Source organism: Scyliorhinus torazame, chromosome 4, assembly GCF_047496885.1.
Source record: "Scyliorhinus torazame isolate Kashiwa2021f chromosome 4, sScyTor2.1, whole genome shotgun sequence".
Classification (NCBI taxonomy): Eukaryota; Metazoa; Chordata; class Chondrichthyes; order Carcharhiniformes; family Scyliorhinidae; genus Scyliorhinus; species Scyliorhinus torazame.
In genome coordinates, this window is record NC_092710.1 from 239,202,788 (window position 1) to 239,230,310 (window position 27,523).

The 27,523-nt window shown below is 47.7% G+C and overlaps 1 protein-coding gene across 8 annotated transcripts in view; it reads right to left on the reverse strand.

Annotated features, from left to right (window-relative positions):
• The window catches only part of epha7 (eph receptor A7), a 407,810-nt gene that overhangs the window by 80,263 nt on the left and 300,024 nt on the right, over window positions 1-27,523 (reverse strand). For all 8 annotated transcript variants that reach the window (XM_072499509.1, XM_072499504.1, XM_072499507.1 and 5 more), the window contains exons 6-7: window positions 19,222-19,346; window positions 6,607-6,775 (exon numbers count right to left, since the gene is read on the reverse strand). In XM_072499509.1, coding sequence (XP_072355610.1) covers window positions 6,607-6,775; window positions 19,222-19,346 — 294 coding nt within the window. The remainder of the gene's footprint in view (window positions 1-6,606; window positions 6,776-19,221; window positions 19,347-27,523) is intronic.

Below are 27,523 nucleotides of genomic sequence, written 5' to 3' on the forward strand. Positions count from 1 at the left end.
GGGCGATTCGAACCCGCTCACTCAGGAAAGGCTGCCAGGTACAGGTGGGCAGAGCTTTTCCTTTCCTCTCTCTCTTGGGGGCGCTGCTAAGGTAAAGCAGGCGCAGGTGGTAGCGAATCCACCGGTGAGAGAGAGGATCACCCGGGCAGTGGTGGGGCTTTGACGACGCGGTGCCAAGCCTGGTAGAAGCCCACGGGGGTGGAGGTAAAAGGGGATCCCGCTACACAACTTAAACAAATGGAACATGAGAAAGAATTAAAGCAGCTTGAATACGAAAGAGGGGAAAAAGAAAGAGAGAGTGAGGAAAAAGAAAAGGAGAGAGAAGAAAGGAGAAAAGAAAGAACAGCCCTAGCAGAACAAAAAGAAAGAGAAAGGGAGATACAGATCAGGGAAAAAGATAAAGCGAGCGAGTTTGAACTTCAGAAAATGGCCATGAAACATGACAGTCAGTTAAAATTGGCAGACATAAAGGGAAAAGTACAGTTGGATGATAGTGATGAGGATAGTGAGAAAGAGCATCAAAGTAGAAGGATTGGTGGGAATCTATTTAAATCTGTCCAAGCATTGCCAAGGTTTGAAGAGAAGGAGGTGGAAGCCTTTTTCATTTAATTTGAGAAGGTGGCTAAACAAATGAAATGGCCACAGGACATGTGGGTATTACTGATTCAAACAAAGCAGTTAGGTAGGGCTAGTGAAGTGTTTGCATCACGACTGGAGGAAGTATATGAGACGTATAAGGAGGTGAAAAAATTCATCTTAGTTGCATATGAACTAGTGCCTGAAACCTACAGACAAAGGTTTTGAAATTTAAGGAAAAAATTTGGTCAAACATACATGGAGTTTGAAAGGCTCAAACAGAGTAATTTTGATAGGTGGATAAGGGCTTTGAAAATAGGCCAAACGTCTGAAGCTCTCAGAGAAATTATGCTTTTGGAGGAGTTTAAAAATTCAATTCCTGATGTTGTGAGAATTCATGTGGAAGTGCAGAGGGTTAAAACTGCAAGGTTAGCAGCAGAAATGGCAGATGATTATGAAACAATTCATAAATCAAAGCTTGGTTTCCGACATCAGTTTCAGCCTGTAAGGGATAGAAACTGGGGACATGAGAAATACTCAAGTGGTAAAAGTAAAGGTGATCTTATGGGAGATAATAAGGAAAGTGTACCTCAGATTAAAAAATAAATCCAGGAGGGTAGAAGAGACATGAAAAGTTTCAAATGTTTTCACTGTAATAAACTAGGCCATGTAAAGTCACAGTGTTGGTGGTTGAAGAAAAGCACTGGGAAGGCTGATGTGGTAAAACAGGATAAGACAGTGGGATTTGTTAGAGTGGTAAAGGGAAGCCCAAGTGAAGTGAAGAAGGTACAAAAGATTGTACAGCCTGATCAAGAGGTAATTGATAAGAAGGTGCCAGATCTCTTTAAAGAATTTACTTGTGTGAGTAAAATTTACTCATGTGTATCAGGAGGAGCAGGTAAAGAAGTCACAATTTCAAGAGATACGGGAGCTAGTCAATCTTTAATGGTAGGAGATGAGGAGTTATGTAGTTTGGGAAGAATGTTGCCATAAAGGTGGTAATATGTGGAATTCAGGGTGAGAGAAGTAGTATTCCATTATGTATGGTAAGGTTGGAAAGTTCAGTGAAGAGTGGTGAAGTGGTAGTAGGAGTAATAGAGAAACTATCTTGTCCAGGAATACAGTTTATCTTGGGTAATGATATAGCTGGATCGCAGGCGGGAGTAATGCCTACTGTAGTTGATAAGCCAGTGGAAGATCAGACAACTGAAGTGTTGAAGGACGAATATGCTGGGATTTTTCCGGATTGTGTAGCAACAAGGTGGCAAAGTCACAGGTTAAGACAAGAGGAGAAATCAGATAGTGAAGATAAAGGTGAAGTGCAATTATCAGAAACGATTTTTGATCAGATGTTTGGAGAAGAACAGGTGGAGCATGAGGCGGATATTTTTAGTTCAGGAAAATTGGCGGAGTTACAACAGAAAGATGTAGAAATAAAACAGTTGTATCAGAAAGCATACACGGAAGAAGAATCTGAGTGTATACCAGAGTGTTATTACCGTAAAAGTGATGTCTTGATGAGAAAATGGAGACCTTTACATATGCAGGCGGATGAAAAGTGGGCAGAAGTTCATCAAGTAGTATTGCCGGTAGGGTATAGAAAGGAGGTTATGCAAGTTGCACATGAGGTACCAGTGGGAGGTCATTTGGGAATAAGGAAAACTCAAGCTAAAATCCAGAAACATTTTTATTGTCCTGGACTACATAAAGATGTAGTTCCATTTTGTCAATCATGTCACACATGTCAAGTGATAGGGAAACCTCAAGCAGTGATAAAACCAGCACCCTTTATACCCATTCCAGCATTTGAGGAACCTTTGACAAGGGTCCTAATTGATTGCATAGGATCGCTTCCTAAAACAAAAAGTGGGAATCAATATCTTTTGACGATAATGGATGTGTCTACTAGGTTTCCAGAGGCCATTCCAGTACGTAATATGACTGCTAAAAAGATTGTGGAGGAATTACTTAAATTCTTTACTAGATATGGACTACCCACAGAAATACAATCGGATCAAGGATCAAATTTTACCTCGAAGTTATTCAAAGAAGTTATGGATAGCTTAGGAATAAAACAATTTAAATCAACTGCGTACCATCCAGAATCGCAGAGAGCATTAGAAAGGTGGCATCAGACATTAAAGACAATGTTGAGAGCTTATTGTCAAGATTATCCAGAGGATTGGGATAAAGGAATTCCATTCGGACTGTTTGCAATTAGGGATGCACCTAATGAGTCAACCAAATTCAGTCCTTTTGAATAATTTGTGGTCATGAGGTAAGAGGAACACTTAAATTGATTCAGGAAAAATTGGTGAGTGAGAAATCAGAAGTTACATTATTGGATTACGTGTCAAATTTTAGGGAATGATGAATTGGTGAATTGGCTAGACAACATTTGAAAGTTGCACAAAATGTGATGAAACGGGTAGCGAACAAGAAATCCAAAGTTCGTAGTTTTGCCAGTGGGGATAAAGTTTTAGTGTTGTTACCAGTGGTAGTTGAGCCTTTAAAAGCTAGGTTTTGTGGACCGTATCAGATTGAAAGGAAATTAAGTGAGGTGAATTATGTGGTAAAAACATCAGATAGAAGGAAGACTCACCGAGTGTGTCATGTGAATATGCTTAAAAGGTACTTTGAAAGGGAAGGAGAGAAAAAGGAGGTTTTAATGATTCTAACTCAAAGTGACGAACCAAATCCAGATGACTGTGAATTTGTCATACCTCAAATTAAATTGGAAAACGAGGATGTTCTTAAAAATTGGGATAAATTGTTGAGTTACCATCCAGAGGAAAAACAAACTGATCTGAAAGAGTTATTGATAGCACATGGGCAAGTTTGTGGAGATAAATTGGGAAGTTCTAAAATGTCTATACATGATGTAGATGTGGGTAATTCTGTTCCAATCAAACATCATCCATATAGGCTTAACCCTTTAAAATTGGCACAGGTTAACAAAGAGATTGAGAGTATGCTTATAAGTGGCAGAATTGAAGTGGGTTGCAGCCAATGGAGCTCACCCATCGTGATGGTGCCTAAACCAGACGTTACCCAATGGTTGTGTGTGGACTATTGAAAGGTTAATGCAGTTACAAGAACGGACTCTTATCCTATCCCTTGTTTGGAGGATTGCATTGAGAAAGTTTGACAATCAGCTTTTATTTCCAAACTGGATTTACTTAAAGGTTACTGGCAGGTACCTTTATCCGAAAGGGCGAAGGAAATTTCAGCTTTAGTGACTCCAGATAGTCTATACCAATTCAAAGTTATGCCATTTGGCATGAAAAACGCACCAGCCACATTTTAACGGTTAACTAACAAAGTTGTTTCAGGATTACCCAATTGTACGGTATACATCGATGATCTGGTAATTTTCAGCCAGACATGGAAAGAACTGTTAAAACATCTGATGGAGTTATTTGATCGAACATTTGTGAAAAATCTTTGTAGCGTGGTTGCACCACTGATAGACTTGCTGAAGATGCGTAAAACATTTCAGGGGTCAGCGGACTTTCAAAAGGCATTTGACTGCCTGAAAGCTGTGATAACCAATGCTCCTGTGTTGGAGAATTACAAGGGACTCTGTGATCAGATTGATCTAAAGCATCTGACTTTAAAGAGAAATGCCGAGGCGTAGAGAAATGGATGGATCGTGCAAAGACCTTCTTGTTCAAAGAGACTGTCGATCAAGAAGGATTTTAGTTGGAGGAAGAACAAAAATGGACTATATTATTGTACCTGTTTACGTGTGTTGTTTTTTTTTAAACAAAAAAGTATATTTACAGTGTGCATTTCTTGAAGTATGGTGAAAAGGTGAAAAATGAAGCCATCTTGAAGTTGATGGTTTGTTTGTTTTTCTTGGGGGGAGGTGTCATGTGAGAGTACCTTTAAGAAATGGGTGTATAAGAAATGTACCTTTATGAAATGGTGTTTATCAGTGATGTCAGAGTGCGGGTGGAGCTGGGCTGTCTGTCAGCTTTTTACTTTTGTTTTAGGCTGTTTGCTGCAGGGTGTGTTTTAGTTTCGTTTTCAGTGTTGGAGCTGAAGTCAGACAGAGCAGGTGTATTGTTGATCTCTCTGCCATGAAAAGACTATCTTTTGGTCATTTGGTGAATTCAGAATTATAAATGTTCTCAGTAGTGAATGTAAACCTAATGTGCTTCTGTTAGAAGGTTTTTCTTTTGTCTTCTTGATGTTGTTTGGGAAGTTATTAAGGATTACTTAGTGTTGTATTCTTTGCGGGTTGTATGTGAATTGATGGTTGCTAAGATGTTCACTGTATGTTTTAAAAAGGTTAACTTGAGTTCATAGAATAAACATTGTTTTGCTTTAAAAATTACTTTTCCATTTCTGCTGTACCACACCTGTAGAGTGGGCCGTGTGCTCCCCATACCACAATCTATTAAAAGTTGTGGGTCAGGTGAATTCCATGATACACTTTGGGGTTCTCTAAACCCTGGCCCATAATAATATTGAAATATTTGTGATTATGATGTGACCAAGATCAATGTATCAAGTGATAATGCACTGATTACAGAAAAATAGGTCAGTGTGTGTCATATAATACAGGCCGCACACCATAACATGTGCGTCATAAAGCACAGCCAACGTAAGTGATATCAGTCTATACCACACAATATAACCACAATAAGACTGCCGTTGCATAATGTATGATGCAGCACCAATCAGTATACATCATGCAAGACAATCAGTATGGGCCAGAATTCTCTGGCTGTTCGCTGGCAGTATCCTCAGGCATGCCCTACCACAAAGATTATTGAATGACTATTAGGACGATGCTCTGTGGTAGGCATTAAAACCCTCATTTACATATGTAGCTGCCATGGAGCCCGGGCAATATGTGTTCAATTGTAGTCCCTCAACAGACTTCTGGGGCGAGATTCTCCGACCCCCCACCGGGTCGGCGAATCGCCAGGGGCTGGCGTGAATCCCGCCCCCGCCGGTTGCCGAAGTCTCCGGCACCGGATATTCGGCGGAGGCGGGAATCGCACCGCGCCGGTTGGCGGGCCCCCCCGCTTGATTCTCCGGCCCGCATGGGCCGAAGTCCCGCCGCTAAAATGCCTGTCCCGCCGGCGTAAATTAAACCACCTACCTTACCGGCGGGACAAGGCGGCGCGGGCGGGCTCCGGGGTCCTGGGGGGGCGCGGGGCGATCTGGCCCCGGGGGGTGCCCCCACAGTGGCCTGGCCCACGATCGGGGCCCACCGATCCGCGGGCGGGCCTGTGCCGTGGGGGCACTCTTTCCCTTCCGCCTTCGCCACGGTCTCCACCATGGCGGAGGCGGAAGAGACTCTCTCCACTGCGCATGTGCGGGAATGCTGTTAGCGGCCGCTAACGCTCCCACGCATGCACCGCCCGGAGGTGTAATTTCCGCGCCAGCTGGCGGGGCACGAAAGGCCTTTTCTGCCAGCTGGCGGGGCGGAAATTCCTCCAGCGCCGACCTAGCCCCTCAAGGTTGGGGCTCGGCCCCCAAAGATGCGGAGCATTACACACCTTTGGGGCGGCGCAATGCCCGTCTGATTTGCGCCATTTTGGGCGCCAGTCGGTAGATATCGCGCCATTTCCGGAGAATTTCGCCCCTGGTTCAGATCAGCTAAATCAGCACAGCCTCCCACTGTATGACTGATTCTTTGCGAGACCTCAGGAAACTTCATCTATCATAAAAGGAAGTTTGTCACTAAAATCTGTGGATTCAACGCTGCAACAATGTAGTTTATCAACAATATGGGACGAGTTAAACCTTGCACAGAAGAAATTTCAGTCGGTGCATTAACCTTTCTCAATGAAAATATCTTCCCTTCCCCCTCCCTTCGGATTCTCACAGTTGTATAAAGTCATTATAAACCAGAAGGGAATCTACTCCTGGGCCTTTGTCATTGCTGACCATGAAGTACAGTCTGGGTTAACCACCCCGGCCTTCCCTTTTACAGATTTTCAATCCGGCTGAACTGGCTCTGAGCATATTTCTTTTTGCCTGAAAGCACAGTAGGGCAATTTTCACAGCTCTTACCTGTACTCTCCTCAAGGGTTAAGACCTCCAGCCTGGGACTGTAGTTCCCATAGCCAGCAGTGGTGAATGCTCGGATCTGGAATATGTAAGCTGTGCCTGGCTTCAGGTTATTAATGGTAGTTGATGTTGAGGTAGCTTTGATTGTGGAGTAAGTGCGCTCTTTAAGATTCTGGAAAACAAATTACTTGCATTAAAGACTCAGGCAAGATTTTTTTTTAAATAGGAGAGAGGGATAATTATACAAAGACAAAGTAAAACAAAAAAAAGTACAGCATAGGAACAGGCCCTTTGGCTCTCCAGGCCTGTGTTAATCATGATGCGCTAACTAAAGAAAAAAACTTGTGCCCTTACTCGGTCCATATCCCTCTATTTCCTCCCTATTCATGTACCCATCCAGGTGCCTCTTAAATGTTGCTAATGTGCCTGCTTCCACTGCATCCTCTGGCAGCACGTTCCAGACACCCGCCACTCTCTGCATGGAAAATGTACCCCGTTTATCTCCCTTCAACTTTCCCCCTCTCACCTTGAACCTGTGCCCCCTTGTAATTGACACCTCCACCCTTGGAAAAAGCAAAGAAAACATAATTTTGGAGTTATTACATTAACAAAATGAATGTTTTTTTAAATTTTTTGAAACATGTATAAATTGTGCACAACAAACATGATGGAATATCCCCCAATGAGGTAAATGGTGTTTATTTAATTGAAGGATTGAAATACATTCACAAACCACTAAACCTTCAATGTTGCAGTTTGTGACATCACCTAAACTTTGTGATTAAATTATAGCCTTTGAAATTTACACTGGGATTCTATTATATTCTATCTAACTCTCTCCAATCTTGTTAAAATCGGCTTTTTAAAGCTTATTCCAGTCTATTATTTTGATACTTTCATCTTAGTTCAGATTAAATCTCTCAAAAGGAAGAACCCAGCCCTGAAATAGCCTTTGTCTAATGTACAGAATTCAACTCCAGTATCTAGTTCCAACACTAATTCATTTTTATCTCTTCATCTGCACAACAAAACAAGCTTCAAAGCGAATGCTTTCCACAGTACTGAGAAGTCATTTACTGCTGTGGAGGGAGTGTGAGCAACATTTTGCCACCAGGTGGAATTACTCCCTGGGGGTTGGTTATTGGTATATCAGACAGTATCTGCTATTTTAATCTGATTAGTTAACGTCTGAAAGGTTAGATACCAATTTTCTGTTGCAACGAGTTGATATGACTGCACTGTTACCGCCCTTAACAATCACAGTGTTATGACTATGGTTGTTTATGCACTCTAATGACCATCAGGCCACAGTTCTTGTTCAGAGCTGGAGGTCCTTTGTGGTTTGCTTGATTATTGACAATGTCTATCTTAAAAGCGAAGGCAAAAAGCACACTAACGGTCCACTGGAGCTCCAACATATGATCTAACACACCTACTAGAATCTCACACTCGTGATTCTCCAGATAGGGTTGAATGCAGCAGTGAAGCAGTGACTGTGTGTGTGCGCGTGCATGTGTCGGTGTTTGGGGGGTGCAGAGGCAATAGATGCCTTGTGATGCTTTTGCACACTTACACTGAACCATTTCTCTGCATGTTTTTTCTGCAGCACACCAAGGGCGGGGGGATGAAATGGAAATAGAAGTGAAATAATAAAAGCTGATGTATAACGCCCAAAACACAAGAAAATGGGCATAAAATCTAGGTTGTCAGACAGGAGAAGGGGAATGGAGAGGTATGGAAGCATACCTCCAATGGTTGTCACTTGTGGCAGAATGTGACAGGAGCAGCCTCAAACATTTTCCAAGAGTTTATTTGGTGCTTAGTTTGCAAAGCCATTTTTCTTGCTTCTGTTAACCTGTTAAAAGTTCCCTTTGTTTCATATTCTCCAATGATTCTATTATATTCAGCCAATCCAGTTGTTCGTCTGGAATAACTGCCACTTTGCTGTCCTCAAGTCTGAGACCCGCAGACATAAAAGCATATCTGGTGACAACTGCCCTGATCTAGCGAGTTCACATTCAGAATGACCTAATTTATTTTAGGATTATTAAATTTGAGAATTATCCTGGAGGGTAAGGACAAGCCAGTTCCACCAAATCCTTTTTCATCCTCTTGACCGGCACCACGAGTGAGAATCTTCCAGATTCCATTCGCTCCCACTTCACTTTTTCACCTCCTTCTTTCACCCTGATGCTTCTCATCAATCTTCCCTTTATCCTAGCACCAAATTCATATCATGATGCAATTCCTCCCCTCAGCATTCAGCAGGCCTATCTCCTTCAGCAAGCTTGGCCACACTGACCAAATCTGTGGCACACAACTATGTTTCCTCAGCCCAATCCTCTCCAACATTACAAATGGCTCCCTTTCCATATGATCTAATCTTACACTTCAAAATGGTTGTCATCGCTCTGACTCAAAAAGTCCTCACTTACTTTAACTACTGATCTAGTTTTCCTAACTAAGGTGTCAAACAGAACATTACACCATCTAGCGCCACACTCAACTCATCCATTACCCCTTGTTTGCACCTTTTCTATTTGTTTTCCAACCTGCCAACATACTCAGAGTGCAATAATCAAAGTCATTAGCACTTCCCTCCTAGACCTTCCCATAACAGTCACCATAATTGATCACTCCATATTCTTCCATTGTGCCTCTTCCATAATTTACCTCCGTGACATTTGAGTTTCACTCTTGCCTGTCTCAACACAGTCAGCACATTTTGTACAAAGGATTCTCTCCCTACCCATGCATTGCCCCCTCAGCAAGTCATCTCCCTCTCCCTCCTACTCCATATTTGCATACTGTCTACCTACATCAACATTAGGCATTCAATCAACTTCCATATACATCCAAGTAATATCCTGCACCAGTCATAGAATCATAGAATCCCGACAGTGCAGAAGAAGGCTATTCAGACCATCGTGACTGCACTAACCCTCCAATAGAGCACCCTATCTCGGCCCTCTCCCCTACCCTATCCCTGCATCCCAGTAACCTAACCATCATTGGACACTAAGGGGCAATTTAGCATGGCCCTCCACCTGAACTGCACATCTTTAGATTGTGGGAGGAAACCACAATACCCGGAGGAAACACCACACAGACACGGGGAGAACGTGCAAACTCCACACAGTCGCCCAAGGTCAGAATCGAACCTGGGTTTCTGGTGCTGTGAAGCAGTGATGCTAACCACTGTGCTACAAGTCGTTCTCATTAATGTTAAGACTGTGCTATTTTTAAGGTGAAGGAATTATCACCATGATAAGCTCTCTCTCCAAAGTGGGACAACTTCTGCATACAGAAAAGCTGGAGCTTGACTTGGGGGATTTGGTTTTTAGTGTTGTTGCTAGGGGGGGAGGGAGGGGGGGGAGCTGCTTTGCTGACAGGGGAGGAACTGTTAACAGGGGACAAATGGGAGGTCGGGAACGGCGACAGCCCGAGTAGGGACTCGAGGAAGTGGAGGGTGCGAGCTCGAGGCTGGCCTAAAAAGGGTGATGGTTAGTCGGCAACGGGGGGTTGGAAGCCCCCCGTCCAGGCTGATCACATGGAGCGTGAGAGGACTGAATGGGCCGGTCAAGAGGGCTCGCGTGTACACGCATTTGAGGGAACTGAAGGCGAACATGGCAATGCTACAAGAGACACAACTAAAGGTTACAGACCAGACTAGATTTAGGAAGGGGTGGGTTATCCAAGTGTTCCACTCAGGATTGGACTCAAAGACCAGGGGGGTAGCGATCTTGATCAGCAAACGAGTGACATTCGAGGCAGGGAGAATCATGTCAGACAAGGGGGTTGGTACATAATGGTGAGTGGGAAGCTGGAGGGGGTGCGAGTGGTACTTGTGAACATATGTGCTCCGAATTGGGACGACGTGGAATTTATGAGGCGGGTGTTAGGTAAGATCCCAGAGTCACGTAACCTGATCATGGGAGGGGACTTCAACACAGTCATTGATCCGGAATTGGACCAGTCAAAATCCAGGACAGGGAGGAGGCCGGCTGCGGCAAAGGAATTGAAGGGTTTTATGGAACAGATGGGAGGAGTAGACCCATGGAGGTTGGCACGGCCAAGGACGAATGAGTTTTCCTTTTTTTCACATGTCCACAAGGTATACTCTCGCATCGACTTTTGTGTTCTGTGCAGGGCGCCAATACTGAGTATTCGGTGACTGCAGTGTCGGATCATGCCCCACACTGGCTGGATCTACGGGTTAGTGTGGAGAGAGGGCAACACTCGCTGTGGAGACTGGATGTGGGGTTGCTAGCGGACGAGGCGGTCTGTGGGCGGGTTAATAAGTCCATCCAGAACTACCTGGAAACAAATGATACGGGGGAGGTCTCCGCAGCGGCGGTTTGGGAAGCTCTCAAGGCAGTAGTCAGAGGGGAATTAATCTCGATACGGGCCCACAGAGAAAAGGTGGAACAGGCTGAGAGTGATAGATTAGCGGAGGAGATACTCCAGGTGGACAGGAGATACTCGGAGGCCCCGGATGCGGGGCTACTGAGGGAGCGGCGGAGGTTACAGGTGGGGCTGCTGACCACAGGGAAAGCAGAGGAACAGTTGAGGAAGGCAGGGGGGGGCGATCTATGAGTACGGGGAAAAGGCAAGCAGAATGTTGGCGCACCAGCTCAGGAAAAGAGAGGCGGCTAGGGAGATAGGTAAAGTAAAGAGTAGAGACGGTAATACTGTCCTGGACCCAGTGGGGGTGAACGAGGTATTTAAGGACTTTTATAATAAATTATATGAGTCGGAACCCCCGGCTGCGGTGGAGGGGATGAGGCAATTTTTGGATCAGTTGAGGTTCCCGAGGGTGGAGGAGGACCTGGTGGAGGGGCTGGGAGCCCCAATTGAGATTGAGGAAATAATCAAGGGGCTGGAGGGCATGCAGTCGGGCAAGGCCCCGGGACCTGACGGCTACCCGGTGGAATTCTGTAAGAGGTTTTCAGAGATATTGAGCCCACTGCTGATGAGGACATTTAACGAAGCAAGAGAGAAGGGAGTCCTCCCCCAACAATGTCGCAGGCCTCGATTTCATTCATCTTGAAACGGGAGAAGGATCCGGAGCAATGCGTATCATACAGGCCAATTTCTCTACTAAATGTGGATGCCAAACTGCTGGCTAAGATACCGGCCACAAGGATAGAGGACTGTGCCCCGTGGGTGACAAGGGAAGACCAGACGGGATTTGTTAAGGGCAGGCAACTCAAGGCCAATGTTCGAAGGCTTCTAAATGTTATTATGATGCCCTCAAAAGGAGAGGAGGCGGAGGTAGCGATGGATACGGAGAAGGCTTTTGATCGGGTAGAGTGGAATTATCTGTGGGAGGCGCTGGGAAGGTTTGGGTTTAGTGAAGTTTTTCTTGACTGGGTGTGATTGCTCTATCAGGCACTAGTAGTGAGTGTGCGTATGAACCGGTTGAGTTTGGGGTATTTTGAACTACACCGAGGGATGAGGCAAGGGTGCCCACTCTCCTCGTTACTGTTTGCGCTGGCCATAAAGCCATTGGCCATGGCATTAAGGGCCTCTAAGAACTGGAAAGGGCTGGTTCGGGTGGGGCGGAGCACCGGGTCTCGCTCAACGCAGATGACCTGCTCTTGAACATTTGGGACCCATTGGAGGGGATGGGGGAAGGAATGCGAATCTTGGGGGAATTTGGCATGTTTTCGGGGTATAAATTGAACATGGGGAAAAGCGAGATGTTTGCGATCCAGGCAAGAGGGCAGGAGAAGAGACTGGGATAGCTGCCAGGTAGGGAATGGTAGGGAAGAGCTTTCGATATCTGGGAATCCAGGTGGCCTGGAAATGGGAGGAGCTACTGCACAAGTTAAACCTATCCCGGTTGGTAGAACAAATGCAGTTAGAGAAGATAAAGTATGAGTTAGGGGCTCAGCAGGGGAGCTTGAGAAAAGGTGGGGGATGTTTGTGACCGTGTTTGAGGAGCTATTTGTCGCAGAGGAATTGGGGGGGGGGGTGATGAAATAGGGGGAAAATCTGTACAGACTGAATAATTGATTTTTGGTAAGTGTGTTTCCCGGGGGGTGTTTATTTGCTGTAACCTGCTTTTTTTTTCTTCTTTTTAAAAAAAAAAGAAATGCTGGGCAAAGTTTGTCATAAATCAGATGCGGGATTCTCCATGAATTGGCGCGATGGCCCGAACCCGGCGCCAAAAACGGCGTGAATCACTCGGCATTGAGCCCCCCGAAATGTCGCGAATTCTCCGGCCCGGAATGGGCTAGTAGCAGCGTGACGCTATTCGCGATGGCGCCACCAGTCACGGACGTGCGCGCCATCGGTGACGGCGCGCGGCGCAAAAGAGGGCCCCACCCATGTCGCACCACAAAAGACGCCCCCTCCTTGCGTCGCAGCACAAAAGACGGACCCCCCGCGCCGCAGCACAAAAGATGGCACACCCCGCGTCGCAGCACAAGAGACGGCACCCCCCCGCATCGCAGCACAAAAGACCCCACCCCGAGTCGCCCCACAAAAGATGCCCCCCCCGGAAATCCGTCAAAATGGCCTCCTGCCGCGCAGCGCCGAGGTTCCAGGAGCGGGACATCGAGGCGCTCCTGGACGCAGTGGACCAGAGGAGGGAGGCCCTGTACCCTGGACATGGCCGCAGGGTCGCACCACGCCTCAGCCGGCGCCTGTGGAGGGAGGTGGCAGAAGCCGTCAGTGCCGTGGCCGTGACAGCAAGGACAGGCGTCCAGTGTCACAAGAAGATCAATGACCTTGTACCCCCCCTGCCTCCGATGGGCGGCACAGTCCTAGGTGCAACCGACATGGCTGCACCCACCCATGCAGGCTGCAGTGGCAGGATGGGTTGTGAACCTCTGCCAACATACACACAACCGCTGGTCCGCATGTATATGTCTGCCGAACACTGTTGCCTTTTATCCCTGCCACCCTCCTGCCCCACCACAACAACCGGGAGCGTGAGAAGACCGGAGGGGGTCCACCCGAACTGCGACCACTCCCCATCCATGAGGAGAGGGCCCTGGATCTTGCAGGCGGACCCGGGAGGTTGCAGATACAGAGGTCGGGGGCGTGCCACCAAGTGAGACCCCCCACTGCCTGCCCCCCTTTCACCCTTCCCCATATCCTCCTTCCCCCATATCCCTCTTGAAAAATGAAATGAAATGAAAATGAAATGAAAATTGTTATTGTCACAAGTAGGCTTCAAATGAATTTACTATGAAAAGTCCCTTGTCGCCACATTCCGGCGCCTGTTCGGGGAGGCTGGTACGGGAATTGAACCGTGCTGCTGGCCTGCCTTGGCCTGCTTTCAAAGCCAGCGATCTCCCTTCCCCCATATGCCCCAGATCCCCCTTCCCCCATATTCCCCCTGCCCCCTACCCCAATCTGCGTGTCTAACCATGCATGCTGTCTTGTGTATTGCAGGACAAAACGTCGACCCACCCATCCCCGCGGATGGCGACCGCCCCCAGGACGATCCAAGACGGCCACGAGCCAGGGACTGACCCGGCCCATCAGGCATACGACGCCCCCAGGATGATCCAGGGCGGCCACTAGCCAGGGACAGACCCGGCCCATCAGGCATACGACGCCCCCAGGACGATCCTGGGCGGCCACGAGCCAGGGACAGACCCGGAGCACCAGGGAGACGACAACCCATATAGTGTGAGTGCGGCGACGCCGGTGTTCCAGACCCAGCGACGAGAGGGGCTTCCACGGGATCAGGCACCTGTCTCAGCCGACCCAGGACACACCTACCCAGGACACACCAACCCAGGACACTGACGCCCAGGACACTGACGTACAGGACACTGACGCACACGACACTGACACCCAGGACACTGACGCACAGGACACTGCGCACAGGAGACTGATTCCCAGGACACCGATGCACTGGACACCAACGTACAGGACACTGACGCACACGGCACCCACACACAGGGGACGGATGGACAGGAATCACCACTCCAGGGGACCCCGGAATTCGGGTCGGTTGAGGAGCACGCCATTGCGCCACTGCTATCTCCTACACCCTCCACTGACGAATGTGATATAAAATAGTTACTTTAGAGATATTAGTTACTGTAATGTAGAGATAGGAAGTCTCATTCTGGTGAGTTCACAGACAAAGGATTTCAGACCGCATGGCAAAGCAAGGAGGAGGTGTGTCCACCAAAGGAGGAGAAAAGGATGCTGGGTAATAGGGGCCAGAGGAAGGGATTGGAAGTGAGCCAATCAGAATGTATGGCTAGGTCAGGAGGGGTATAGGATGACCTATGGGAATCGTGTATGTGAAACTTGATGCCAGTTGTGTAAGTAGTAGAGATCCCTTTGTCCAACAGACTCACTTGATTCCAGAGGTGTACGAAGCAAGATGTGCTTTGTACTTGCTGTGAATTGAGAAAGGCTTGCAAGCCAAATAAAATAACTAATGCTGTACCTGCAAATCCATCTCGACTTTTATTGAGGCCAGACTGACGGGTAAAGAAATTTGGGATTTGTCACCACCATCGCAGAGACACTCACCTCGTGGGCACTTTAGCGATGAGGCATCTGGGACACTAATTGGTGCGCACAACACAGTCGTCACGGTACAGCAGGTGGAGGCAGGAGCAGCCGAGGGGCCGGGTGGTTGGAGGGCAGCCCGGCACAGACAACCATCTGCCGCACAGACGGGTCCCGGGTTCCTGGACTTACCACACCCACCCATAGACCCGATGCAGTCACGGACCAAGGGATGACCGAAGCGGGTGGCGGCCGGCTTGCGGCAGCTGCAGACGCAGGTGGGGGAGTCCACCCGCGTGCAGGAGCAGGTAGTGGTGCCGGTCATGCGTGCCACCCAGGCCGAAACCGCACGGGTGGAGTCCGCGGTGGAGGCAATGAGTGCGACGGTGTCAGACATGGGTCGCAGTATACAAGGCCTGGGGCGTTCTGTGTGGGCGGCGTCCGTGGCCCAGGACATGGCTGCCCTCTCACAGGCAGCCATGAGCCAGAGCCAGCAACAAATCGCAGAGGCGCTCGAGGTTGTGGCCCAGTCTCAGCAGGCGATGGCCCAGTCTCTGCAGGCCATCGCTGAGGGCATCGGTGCCATTGCCCAGGGGCTGGCCGGCGTCGCCCAGACACAGACAGCGATGGCCAACTCCCTGAGCTCCATGGCTGCAAACTTGCAGACCCTTGTTGATACCAGGGCGGGCCTCCAGGACTGGCAGCGCCAGGTGTCGGGGGAGTGTTGGATGCTCAGTCAATTCGCATCCCCGACCCATGTAGAGGCCCGGGGGCCATCGGGCAAATCAAGGGAGGAGGAGGTGCTGGGGCCCATCCCGGGTCCCCCTGTAGGGGAGGTCCCGGAACACCGCGACACCTCGGATTCCCCCCCTTCCGTCCCAGGTGCATCTGGTGGGCAACGGGCAGGACAGGCTGGCAGCTCGCCATCCCAGTCGCCCGAGCCTCAGCATGGCCCATCTAGGCCGGGCCGCCCCAGGAAATAGCTGCCAAAGGGGTCCCTAGTCACAGGGCAGGAATCACAGGAGACCACCTCAAGTTCTGCTGTACCGTCGAGGGAACCACCTAGACGTAGTCAAAGGGCCCGTAAGGCCAAAAAATTAGACAGTGAATAAGTTGGCATGGGTGCAGGGCACAGATTAGTTATAGGAGCTAGGGCACGTATATGAACTGTTTGTTATTAAAATCACATTCACACCTACAGAAGCTGCCTTTGTGCTCTGTCCGATGCGTGCGGGAGTGTTGTATGAGGTGAGCGCCAGTGGGTGTGTGAGGGGTGAATGAACATCGGCCTCAGGTGATTGTGAACCCCCTCCCCCCAGGCAGACGACAGGACCGTGCGCTGCAGTGTCACGGCCGCATGCAGGGGCGGTCCGGATGGAGGGTGGTACTGTGGCCATGGGTCAGACATTGCCCAACGATGTGAAGCCCAGAGCTCATCGCAGAGCGGGTCGTCATCATCCTCAATGGCCTCCAATAGACATGCTTCCACCGGCGACCATGTGAGCTTGGCCCGTTGTGCCGCAGGTGGATATGCAATGGCGGGGTGGTGTGCATGCGGGTGGGGTGAGGGTGGTAGGCTGGTGCCGTAGTGTGCAGTCTGTGCCCATACTCGCCGATTCCCACGTCCCCCCAGCCCAGGAACCGGGCGGCTATCAGCCTGTCCCGTGCCCGGTGGCCCGGCCGGTTACGGTGGGGAGCCTCCCGCCCATGTCCAGCCTGTCTCTCCTGACCATTGCCCCATCCTCCTCATCTGGGGAGGTCTGCGCCTCATCTTGCTGCTCCTCCCCATCCTCGCCTCTGCCTGCAGCACATCGCCCCTCCTCTGGGCTATGTTGTGCAGGATGCAGCAGACCACAATGATGCGGCCGACCCTATCTGACGGGTACTGGAGGGCCGCTTCGGAGTGGTCCAGCCACCTGAAGCGCATCTTTAGCAGCCCAAAGCACCTCTCTATCACACCCCTGGTCGCTGTACGGGCATCGTTGTAGCGGTTCTCCGCGTCTGTCTGTGGCCTCTGTGTAGGCGTCATCAGCCACGACCGCAACGGGTGTCCACCCCCAGTGCCACGCAGTTCCAGGTGTGCCATCAGGTGGCAGATATGGGCGACGGTTTCCTGGCTCATCCGGAGTCTCCTCATGCATGCCCGGTCCGTGAGGTCCTGGTACGACGAGCGGGGCCAGTACACACGGGGCCTCATCGGGCGTCTCCGTCGCCGTGGCATCACCACCACCACCACCTCCTCCTCCTCGTCCTGTCGGGCGGCCTTCCAGCCTGGGCGCCTGCCATCTGCCTCCCTGCAGCACGCTCCTCTGCGGCAGCCTCCGCCGCCTCCCTGGCACGCTCCTGCTCCAGCTCCCCCTAGGCACCATGTAGAATTGTGATTCCCGCCAAGGTGGCCAACATCGCTGGGTGATGACCAAACATAACGGCCTGCAGGGGGTGGGGGGATAGACGACATGCCATCATTGCCCATAGCCCCCCCACCCCCCCCGCGCTGCCAGGTGCCATGAGCTGCATGGTCGCGACTGTTGGAAGCTGGCACCAGCCAGGCGGACAACCTCCCCAAACCACTCCCTCCCCAGCACTCGCACACCCCCCCCCCCCCCCCTGGCATGGGCCCCTCTCCTCCTCGGCACTCGCCCTCTCCTCCCCGTCACTTGCCTTCTCCTCCCCGGCACTCGTCCCCCACTCCCCAGCACTCGCCCTCTCCTCCCCAGCGCTTGCCCCCCCCTCCCCAGCACTCGCACGCCCCCTCCCCAGCACGCGCCCTCTCCTCCTCGGCACATGCCCTCTCCTCCCCGGCACTCGCCCTCTCCTCCCTGGCACTCGCCCTCTCCTCCCTGGCATTCGCCCTCTCCTCCCTTGCACTCGCCCACCCCCTCCCCAGCACTCGTCCCCCCCTCCCCAGCACTCGCCCTCTCCTCCCCAGCACTTGCTCCACCCCCCCCCTCCCCAGCACTCGCACCCCCCTCCCCAGTACGCGCCCTCTCCTCCCCGGCACTCGCCCTCCTCTACCTGGCATGAGCCCTCACTTCCCCATCATGCCCCCTCCCCTCTCCATGGCACTCGCCCTCTACTCCCTGGCATGTGCCCCACACATCCCCAGCATGCCCCCTCTCCTCCCCGGCACTCGCCCCCCCCCCCCCTCCCAGCACTCGCCCCTCCCCCCCCCCCAGCACGCCTCCTCAACTCCTCAGCATGCCCCCTCCCAGGCACTCGCCCTCTCCTCCCCGGCACTCGCCCTCCCCACCCCAGCATGCGCCCCCACCTCCCCAGCACACCCCCTCTCCTCCCCGGCATTCGCCCCCCCTCTCCCCACCACTCGCCCCTCCCCCCCCTCCCCCAGCACGCGCCCTCTCCTCCCAGGCTCTCACCCTCTCCTTCCCGGCACTCGCTCCCCCCCCCACGGCACGTGCCCCCACAACACCCCTGCCCTCCCCAAACCCACCCCCCCCAAACCGCCCTGCACACTCCAACGGGTCCTGCAACCCCCTCACCAACTACGGCAATGCCATCACTGCGACCGCCCAACGCCGACCCCCACCTCCACGCTGGCCGGCGTCAACCTTCATGAATGATTCACGTCAGCGGGACTTCGGCCCATCCGGCCCGGAGAATTCGGGCGGCCCCGGGGCTGATAGCGTCATCCCGGTCCTCGCCATTCTCCCAGGCGGGCAGCGCGATTCACGTTGACGGGATTTTGGGGGGGGCCGGAGAATTCGGCAGCAGCCGGGGGCGGGATTCACGCCGACCCCCGGCGATTCTCCGATCCGCGGGGGGTGGGTGAATCCCGCCCCAGGTGTGCATCAGATGGATGATAGAGGAACTGTGGATTGGGGACTTTGTTAATTTACTCCTTCAGAAAGCAGGATGCAATTGAGATCAACTATCTTGCAGAGACCGAGGGTCTAACTTTGGGCGTCCCAATTGAATAACTCCACTGCTCACTAGATTATCTCCTCATGCCATTGGAAGAACATTGGCGTGCTCTGAGCCAATGCAATACTACATTGGGAGTCTTTGAACAAAAATTTAGCTTTATTAGTTGAAAGCAGTCTTAAATATTTTGATTTGAGGTTTTTCAAGGATCATTAAACTGTGGGTGCAGGTACGTTTGTGCAGTGCAGCCCTCACCTTTTCATAGTACTTGATTTCATATGCTGTGATGACTCCATTGGGATGCTGTGGTTCCTTCCAGGAGAGGTTGACAGTCCTCTGCTGCACTCTATCCTTCACTACGCCGCTAACCTGTGATGGAGCTGTAGGATAGGTAATGTCAATAAAGCACCAGACAAACTCACTCCAAGATTGAAATCAAAAAGGATGAAAACCAATCAGCCACATATCCCTGCAGTTTCATTAAAATACTTTGTAATGTCGTCGTTTGCGAAACTTACGAATATTCAAGTCAGAGCTCATTAATGTTTATAGCCATTATAGCAATTTAAATGAAAGTACAAATATGGGTAGATGGTTTTGATCAACACAATGCAAAATAACAATGACTTAGCTTTGAGAGACAATTATTTAAATTTATTTAAATCCAGGCAACAAAAATATCTGAAGATTATTGCCGTAATGAAGAAGAGGGCAGGAATGTTTCTCAGGAATACATTTTTCTTTCTCCACAATTTCTCAAAACTGCCCAACAGTCATTTGATTTGTTTCTCCCCCTCGCTCCTATTGTATTTTCCGACTTGTTAAAATAATTATAGTCATAACAGCAGCACATTTGTGGCAGGTATGAAGTATATACCGTGACTATTTATCTTATATATCTGTCTAAACTTGCTTTGTGTGGTTTTTAAACTGGAATTTATTATTTGTTGAAATAATGCCCTGAACAAAGACGTTTTTTTCTCCAAAAATCACCCTGGGAACTTGTTTATAGTCATGGACAGGCTGCAGTGGCGACTATTCTTATCCCAAATCCCCAGGTAAGTATGCTTGCGAGGGACTTACATTGTGCTCGCCAGGAAAAAAAGACCTGAAAATTTTGTGCTCGCTCTCCTGGTGGGTGCTTAGCAGAACCCCCGGAAAAGAGGGGTAAGTGGCCACCAAAGTTGCAGCAGAAGGTTAGAAGAAGCTGTACGGAAATTCAGAGCCACTGTGATCTTTCAGTCATAATGCTTTTAAAAATAGGAAATAGGAGTTATAATTGAGGCGATGTTTTTAGCACACAGCTTTTTAAATGTGCAATTTAGCTTTTATTATTCCTATCAATTTTTCTTGTTGAACTGGTCAGTAAAATAGTACATTCACCTTTTTCTGAGTATAAATGCCATTACTTCAATAAATAAAACCACATCATGCTTTAATTACTGTAATAATTGTGTTTTGCGCTGTAGAAGGTGTCTCATAACATTGAATAAACTGCACAATAAACCTGCATGGTGATAGTAGGCAAGGTGTATTGTTCTCACATGTTAAAATGCCATTTAGAAAATGATTTATAATATAATATATCCAGAGGAATGGAAAATTAAATTTAAAAAAGGAAAAAAGAAAGCAAAGCATAAATGTTGGAGCAAATGTGAAAAAAAGCTCTTCTCCCCCACCAGAAAAAGATTTAAGTATAAAACATTTCCCTCCTAACAGAAGAATGTTCACTGGATTATTTTTACTTTTTGAGGGATGTGAGCAACGGGATGTTACGGCCATTATGTAATATCTCTTATATTGGTGTAATATTTAGCCATAGTTTGTTCCCTTTCTTTGCCCAAACTGCCATATCTGAAGAAAAGCATGCAACATTTGCACTAACCAATTCAGGTCTCCACTTATCCAGGGACAATATCAAACCCCACGACAATGTCAATCAATCTCCTGAGATTGAGCTCTATGCAGAATAGGAATAGACTTGATTCAAGAAACACATCACTACAGCACAAACCGAGAGATTTTGCGAATTAAAAATAGGGGACTCCCTTCATAAATTCTTTTCAGTTACCCCTTTCCAATAACAAGCAATTCAATGACTCTGCCAAGGATAGATCATCCATATTTTATAAAAACCTCTTTATAATCTACCATAATATTTCATAGCGATGACCCTCAAAACTGTTCCTTGGGAGGAGAGCAGTGAGTGCGATTCTCCAATAAGACCCATTGCTCTTCATCGATTATTTTTAGTTAATCTTTAATTCTTTTCTCTCCTTTACTCTCCACTGAAGTAAACAACAGCCATCTGCTTCAGTTGTTAAAATGATATCCCTTGGGTATTTGAGTTTCAAAATTACTCCCAGATTACGACACATCCTCCCCTCAACTTCCCTTTTGCCGCTATCTCCTGAGACCATAGTATCCTAACGGGCTGCTCATTTAATCTCCATTGTTCAGAGTGCTGCCATCCATTCTTGTGACAGCTGTCAATTTTCTCCCAAAGATTTATGACCTGGTAACCCAGAATGTTTTTTTAAGCTCATTTCCTAGGCCACAGGTGAAGTGACAATGACAGAGACTCTGTCTTGTAATTGAAACACTTGTTGCCAACTACTTATTCACTTGTTCACATAAATTATAGGGCTGTAACACAGGCAGCCACAAGTAAGGAGTAAAACCAAATAATTTTCCGTGTTGACTTTGCAGTTTAATAGCAATGAATCAAAATGTTTTTCTCATCAAAATATCCAAAGGATTCCACTAATAACCCTTGGAACTTCATGGGTATGAAAACAAAATCCTCGCCAATTATCCTATTAGGTCCTTTTATTATTTAGTATTTCATTCTCCTGGTAGAGAGATTGGTGCAGTGGCCACCTCATATGAGATGATAGTGTTCCTGGCTGTCCATTAATTGGTGTCAGTAAGTTACTGTCCTCAGTGAGGGATGTAAATGGCTAAGTGACTGGAAACTGTTGCCCACTGACATTGAAAAGCACTGATCTGTGAAGGCTCAATGAAAAGGTCTCCTTTTTCAAAAATGAGTCTGTAATAAAGTAACTTATTTCCAAAGTATGAAGTCTCGATAACCCCTCAGATTACTAATGGGAATATAAAAGCTCAATACTATCATAAACTTGAGTGTTGCTGAGAAAAGAGATACGTCAAAGCTTTTCGTCTTGCACTCATTAGGACAGTTCGCAAGAATACCAGAAGGGGAAAAAGCAATTTATACTCTATGAATAGTGAGTGCTGACATGTTGGCACGTGGACTCTGATTTGTAGAGATGCTGCCATCCATGCAGTGTTCCTGTGTGATGCACACTTAGTAGTTTCTGTGAATTGTGTATCGGTCATTATCCTTGTGTTTAAGTGAAGCAAGCCACAATATTTTAGTAAGTCTTTGGACTTGATAGGCAACCTGCACTATATGCACAATGATGCTTAACGTCTATATATGTGGTTTAGATATGTCTCTCATCACAATATGTAAACAGCGATTGATAATATACCAGAAGCCCAGCGTCCCATCTACAAATACCAACGAAACCCCCCAATAATATTGATCTCGAGCCTCCTTGTCAAATGATGGGATTTTACCTTAAACCACAACAAACTGACATGTCTCACTCTGTAAGTGCCAAGTTATCGCAAGCGAGGTCTTTTGCATGTATTAAAATCAGTACTTTAATCATCATTTTAACATCTTACCAGATTCGACAGGACTCAGTCAAGCAAAGAAACACATTGACAGGTAACTGAGCAAGTCACTGTAGCAGAAAATGGCTTAATTGTTATGCTTGTCCTAAACCATCTGTTTCCACAAAAACCTCTATGGTTATGCTGAGACATTAAGGAATGTATTGGCGACCCTGGGCTCTCTTATTAAAGGCTATTATGTTTAGTAAATGCTCTGCGCTTGGGCCCAGGCAGGAATACATTATAAAAATGCCACTTGTGGGAATTGCAATGTTTCCTGCCCACATGCTGGTTTCACCTTGACTTCTGATGCAGCACAGCCAACACGAGTTGATCCAATTGTCTGTCAGATTACAACTGATGTGTTGGGTGTTCTGGATCACAAACAGGTCACCAACACTGGAAGTGGTGCAACTCTATTTTATTATAAGGTTAACTATATTAACATACTTGAACTGTGGGTAAATGCAATACCAGCTTTAACTGTTGACCCTTGCCTAGTCCTAACCAGGTGATGCACTCAGCACATGGTGAATGTCTGTGTTGCAGGCTGTGAGCTCTGTGCTCCGAGCTGCCTACTACTAGAATGAGCGGGAACTCTCCTGTCCCCTGTCTTTATAGTGCGTGTGCTCTCACTAGTGATTGGCTGCGGTGTTGTGTATGCTGATTGGTCCCACTGCATGTCCATCAGTGTGTGTGTGTGTGTCTGCACCATAATATACTGGTGTATATTATGACAGCAACTTCCTGCATTCTCAGCCAATTATCTGTGTGGCACAATCTGAGCATCACAAAACCATCAGTTTTGTCATTAGGATTTATAATCAGGCATTCCCCGCATTGGAAGCCCTTCATGCTGGGAGTCCTGTTTGGAAAATTGCAAGTCCAAAGTGCCTAAATGAATGGACAGAAATAAATATCTCTGGGAGAGCTATTTCCCAAGCAACATTTCCGGTGAGTGCCATGTCCATGCAGGAAGTTCCCAATCAGGCAAACAAATCTTAAAAGAGATGGTGGAATTTTCATGCAATGTGTATTTCAATTGTGAAACACACCCATCAATACAATGATCAAAAATTGATTGATGTCTCTGTCGAGCTTTTTTGAGCTAGAATGAATGAAAAAAGACTTATATTTATATAACACTTCATCATGCTCCTCAGAAATGTCTCAAAGTACCTCACAAACAATGAACTACTTTTGAAGTGCAATCATTGTTTTATGTAGGTGGATCAGGGTAAAGTACTGGTGGTCACAGTTCAGCCACTCGGGTGGCAGTTCTGAAGTGATTTTGAGGTGATGAATTTGGCACATTAACCAATACATTTTAATGTTGTACAAAGTGTGACTTTTCCTATTGTGTATCAGTGATGACATGATGATTTAACATGTCATGACTGAGCTGGTTTTGGGGCAAACACTTTTGCATCATTCCATCACAGTGTTTGACCACATTTTATGAAAGTATACAGCTGGCTTATATGAAGCAGAAATTCACTACGCTGTATTGGGTTTGTCCTTTAAAAAAAATTTGTCCATGGGATGTGGGCGTCGCTTTCTGGGCCAGCATTTATTGCCTATTCCTGAGGGCATTTAAGAGTCAACCACATTGCTGTGAATCTGGAGTCACATGTAGGCCAGACCAGTAAGGACGGCAGATTTCCTTCCCTAAAGGACGTTAGTGAACCAAATGGGTTTTCACGACAATCGACAATGGCTTCATGATCACCTTTTCGACTTTTAATTCCAGATTTTAAACTGAATTCAAATATCACATCTGCCACGGTGGGGTTCAAACTTGGGTCTCCAGAGTATGATTCTGGGTCTCTGCTGAAAATTAAACAAAAGACGAGTTGTGTTTCAAAGTCTTGGCCTAACGTCCAATTTCTGAAACTTGGTCAACCCAGCACTGCCTGACGAAGCTTCGGACCTGTTTGCAAACACAGAAAGAACATGCTACACTTCACAAAATTAGCTTCAAATCTTCCTGAACTACACTGGTCAAACATTAACCTTTAGCCATTACTACTCAATACTGAGGTTTAGTAAATGTGATCTTCAACATTTGACCCTATTGCTACAAAAATCTTGGTGACATCACAGAGCTACACACAACTGCACCAAAATAATACCACAAGATAATTCAATTTTTTTTCCCTCAGTTTAATGACATTTTTTCAGTGGCACGTTCAGCTCATAGAAATGTTGGAGTGCATCATGTGGATCAGAGACAATCGTTGGCCAGCAGCAGCTAATGAATATATGTATGGAAATTGCAGTATAATGTGGATAAATGTGAGGTTATCCACTTAAAAGTAGGAAGACTGATTATTACTTGAATGGGTAAATTGAGAGAGATGGATACTCAGTGAGACCTTGGTGTCCTCATGCTCACATTGGTGGCTATAATGCACAAGTAAGAAATACTTTAGTTTAATCGAACAAATATATTTATTCACAATTAAATAGAAATGTGGAAATCTAAAATATATGCCAACCTTAGAAGAATCTGAGAAATACTACTGAGCACAATACTTACATTTATGAAAGGAATTAAATTATTGCTCTTGATTTGTAACAATTTTCCTTGGAATGCTTGTGTTTGTAATTTTGACAAAACTATGTACCTGTTTAAAGTGACAATCAGGACTTTTAGCTTCTGCCTGGGCCAGGAACAGAGGTGAGTGTGCACACTGTCACCAGAGGAATTCTGGTTCTCCAGCTCCTGTTCCGTTCCTCCCACCCCACTAGGCCATTTTCCTGGAGTTGGTATGGGGGGATTAGGGTGTGCATGGCCTCAGTGCCACATGTGATGGGGAAGCAAACTGAACCAATTCAAAGATCTATTTAGACCTGTTGTTGAGTGTTGTCCGCTGGGTGCCGAAAAGTTTCAGGGGCCAGTTTTGAGGAGCCACGTGGTAGCAGAATGTTTTGCGGGGGGTGGGGGGAGGGGGGGGTGGTGGGTGCACAGGTGGTGTGCCAGGTAGGCTTAGAAGTCCTCACTGTCTGCACATGGGTTCAGTTGCAGCCACAGAACATCCTCAAGAGGTGTTCTTTCCCAACCCATGGGTGTGGCCCAGCCTCAAAAGCCATTCTTTTATTTTTTTATTCGAAGAGGTCGGAGAGAGGGCACATGCTGTGGTGTCCTGCTTTTGCTTTCAAGCGGAGGGTCTAGTGGCCCTGAAGTTTTGAGAGACCATCCCCCACATCCTTACTTGGAAGGCAAGCCTGCCTTCTGATTGGCTAACTTCAGGAAAATCACAAGGGAGTGACCATTTCCACTTAAGCCTGATGGTGGGGTTCGGAGGGAAAATCTTTCCCAGGAACTACATCTGAATGAATTTGAACAGCACCTCAAATGATTTCATAAGTGAAGTCTTGTTATAACCTGCCTACTTACCATTGGCTGGGCACTAATGACAATCCCACAATCCTGTGGGAGTATGAGCTTCCCCAATGAGGGGGGCGGAGAAACCATTAGTAAACTCCTAGTATAAATAAAGCTGGCCAGTTTAGGAACTAGCAGGAAGGAGTGTGCAGCAAGGGAAGTTGCTGCTGCTGTTATATATATATGTTATTGTAACTAAATGTTATTACTTTGTATCCTTAAAACTCGTGCTGGATTCTTCGTGGCCCTCACAAAACTGGCGACGAGGATGGGATGTTATAACCTGCCTGCTTACCATTGGCTGGGGACTAATGACAATCCCACAATCCTGTGGGAGTATGAGCTTCCCCAATGAGGGGGGCGGAGAAACCATTAGTAAACTCCTAGTATAAATAAAGCTGGCCAGTTTAGGAACCAGCAGGAAGGAATGTGCAGCAAGGGAAGTTGCTGCTGTTATATATATATGTTATTGTAAATAAATTTTATTACTTTGTATCCTTAAAACTCGTGCTGGATTCTTCGTGGCCCTCACAAAAAGTCTATAATGGCTTAATTACCCTTTTCAATATTGTACTATAAACAATGAAATAATCTATTCTATTTGAAAAATTCTTGCTACAGGTAATGTGATTCAATAGGTTTTGTCACTTTACATTCCAATTCCTCTAGAGACAAAAACTGAATGTTGGTAATGCAAGCAACATAAATCTCGAATTACATAGTTCTTTCAGAGTTCTTTATCTAGCCAAATCTGAAAACTCAGAATGAACTTAAATATTTTCTCAACTTTGAACCAGTTATTTCTTTTGAAGTCATAATTTCCGATGACTGATGTCACCTAATTTTGGCTATTTATAGTTCGGTTCCCAGGCACATGGAGAGTCGTAAACCGCCAGTGGGGTTTGTCCTGATTTCTTGCTGTGGCTTCAGTGGAGAGTTAGCTGAACCTCTTGAAAAATATAGGGCTGGATTCTCCGGTTGGCGATGCCGAAATCGCATTCGGCGATTGACCGGAGAATCAGAGTTCCGGACCAAATGGGGGGCGGTGCCACTTTCGCAATGCTCCGCCACTTCCAAAGCGCCGTACTCTAGGAATACAGCACGACACGTATCGATGGCCTCAGGATGTTGCCTGAGGCCCGCCGCACGATGCGCCGCCCCTGACCGGTCAAGTTCCCAACGGTATCGGTCGCATGTGGTCTCATCCCTCGGGACTTCGACGTGGCCGCTGCGGATTCAGTCCAGCGCCACCACAGTCGGTGGAGGGCCAATCCGCGGGCAGGGGGGGGGGGGACACTATTCAGGGCTGGGGGCACTGTGGGAGGGTGGTCCGGGGTGCGCGAGCTGGCCAAATGGGGGGCACTATTTCGCGGGCCAGGTCCGCGAGCGATCTCCGCCATGTAGCACGGTGGTGCGCATGCGCGGCCACGAACCCGGCAATTGTCCGGGCCGTATCGGCAGCTAGAG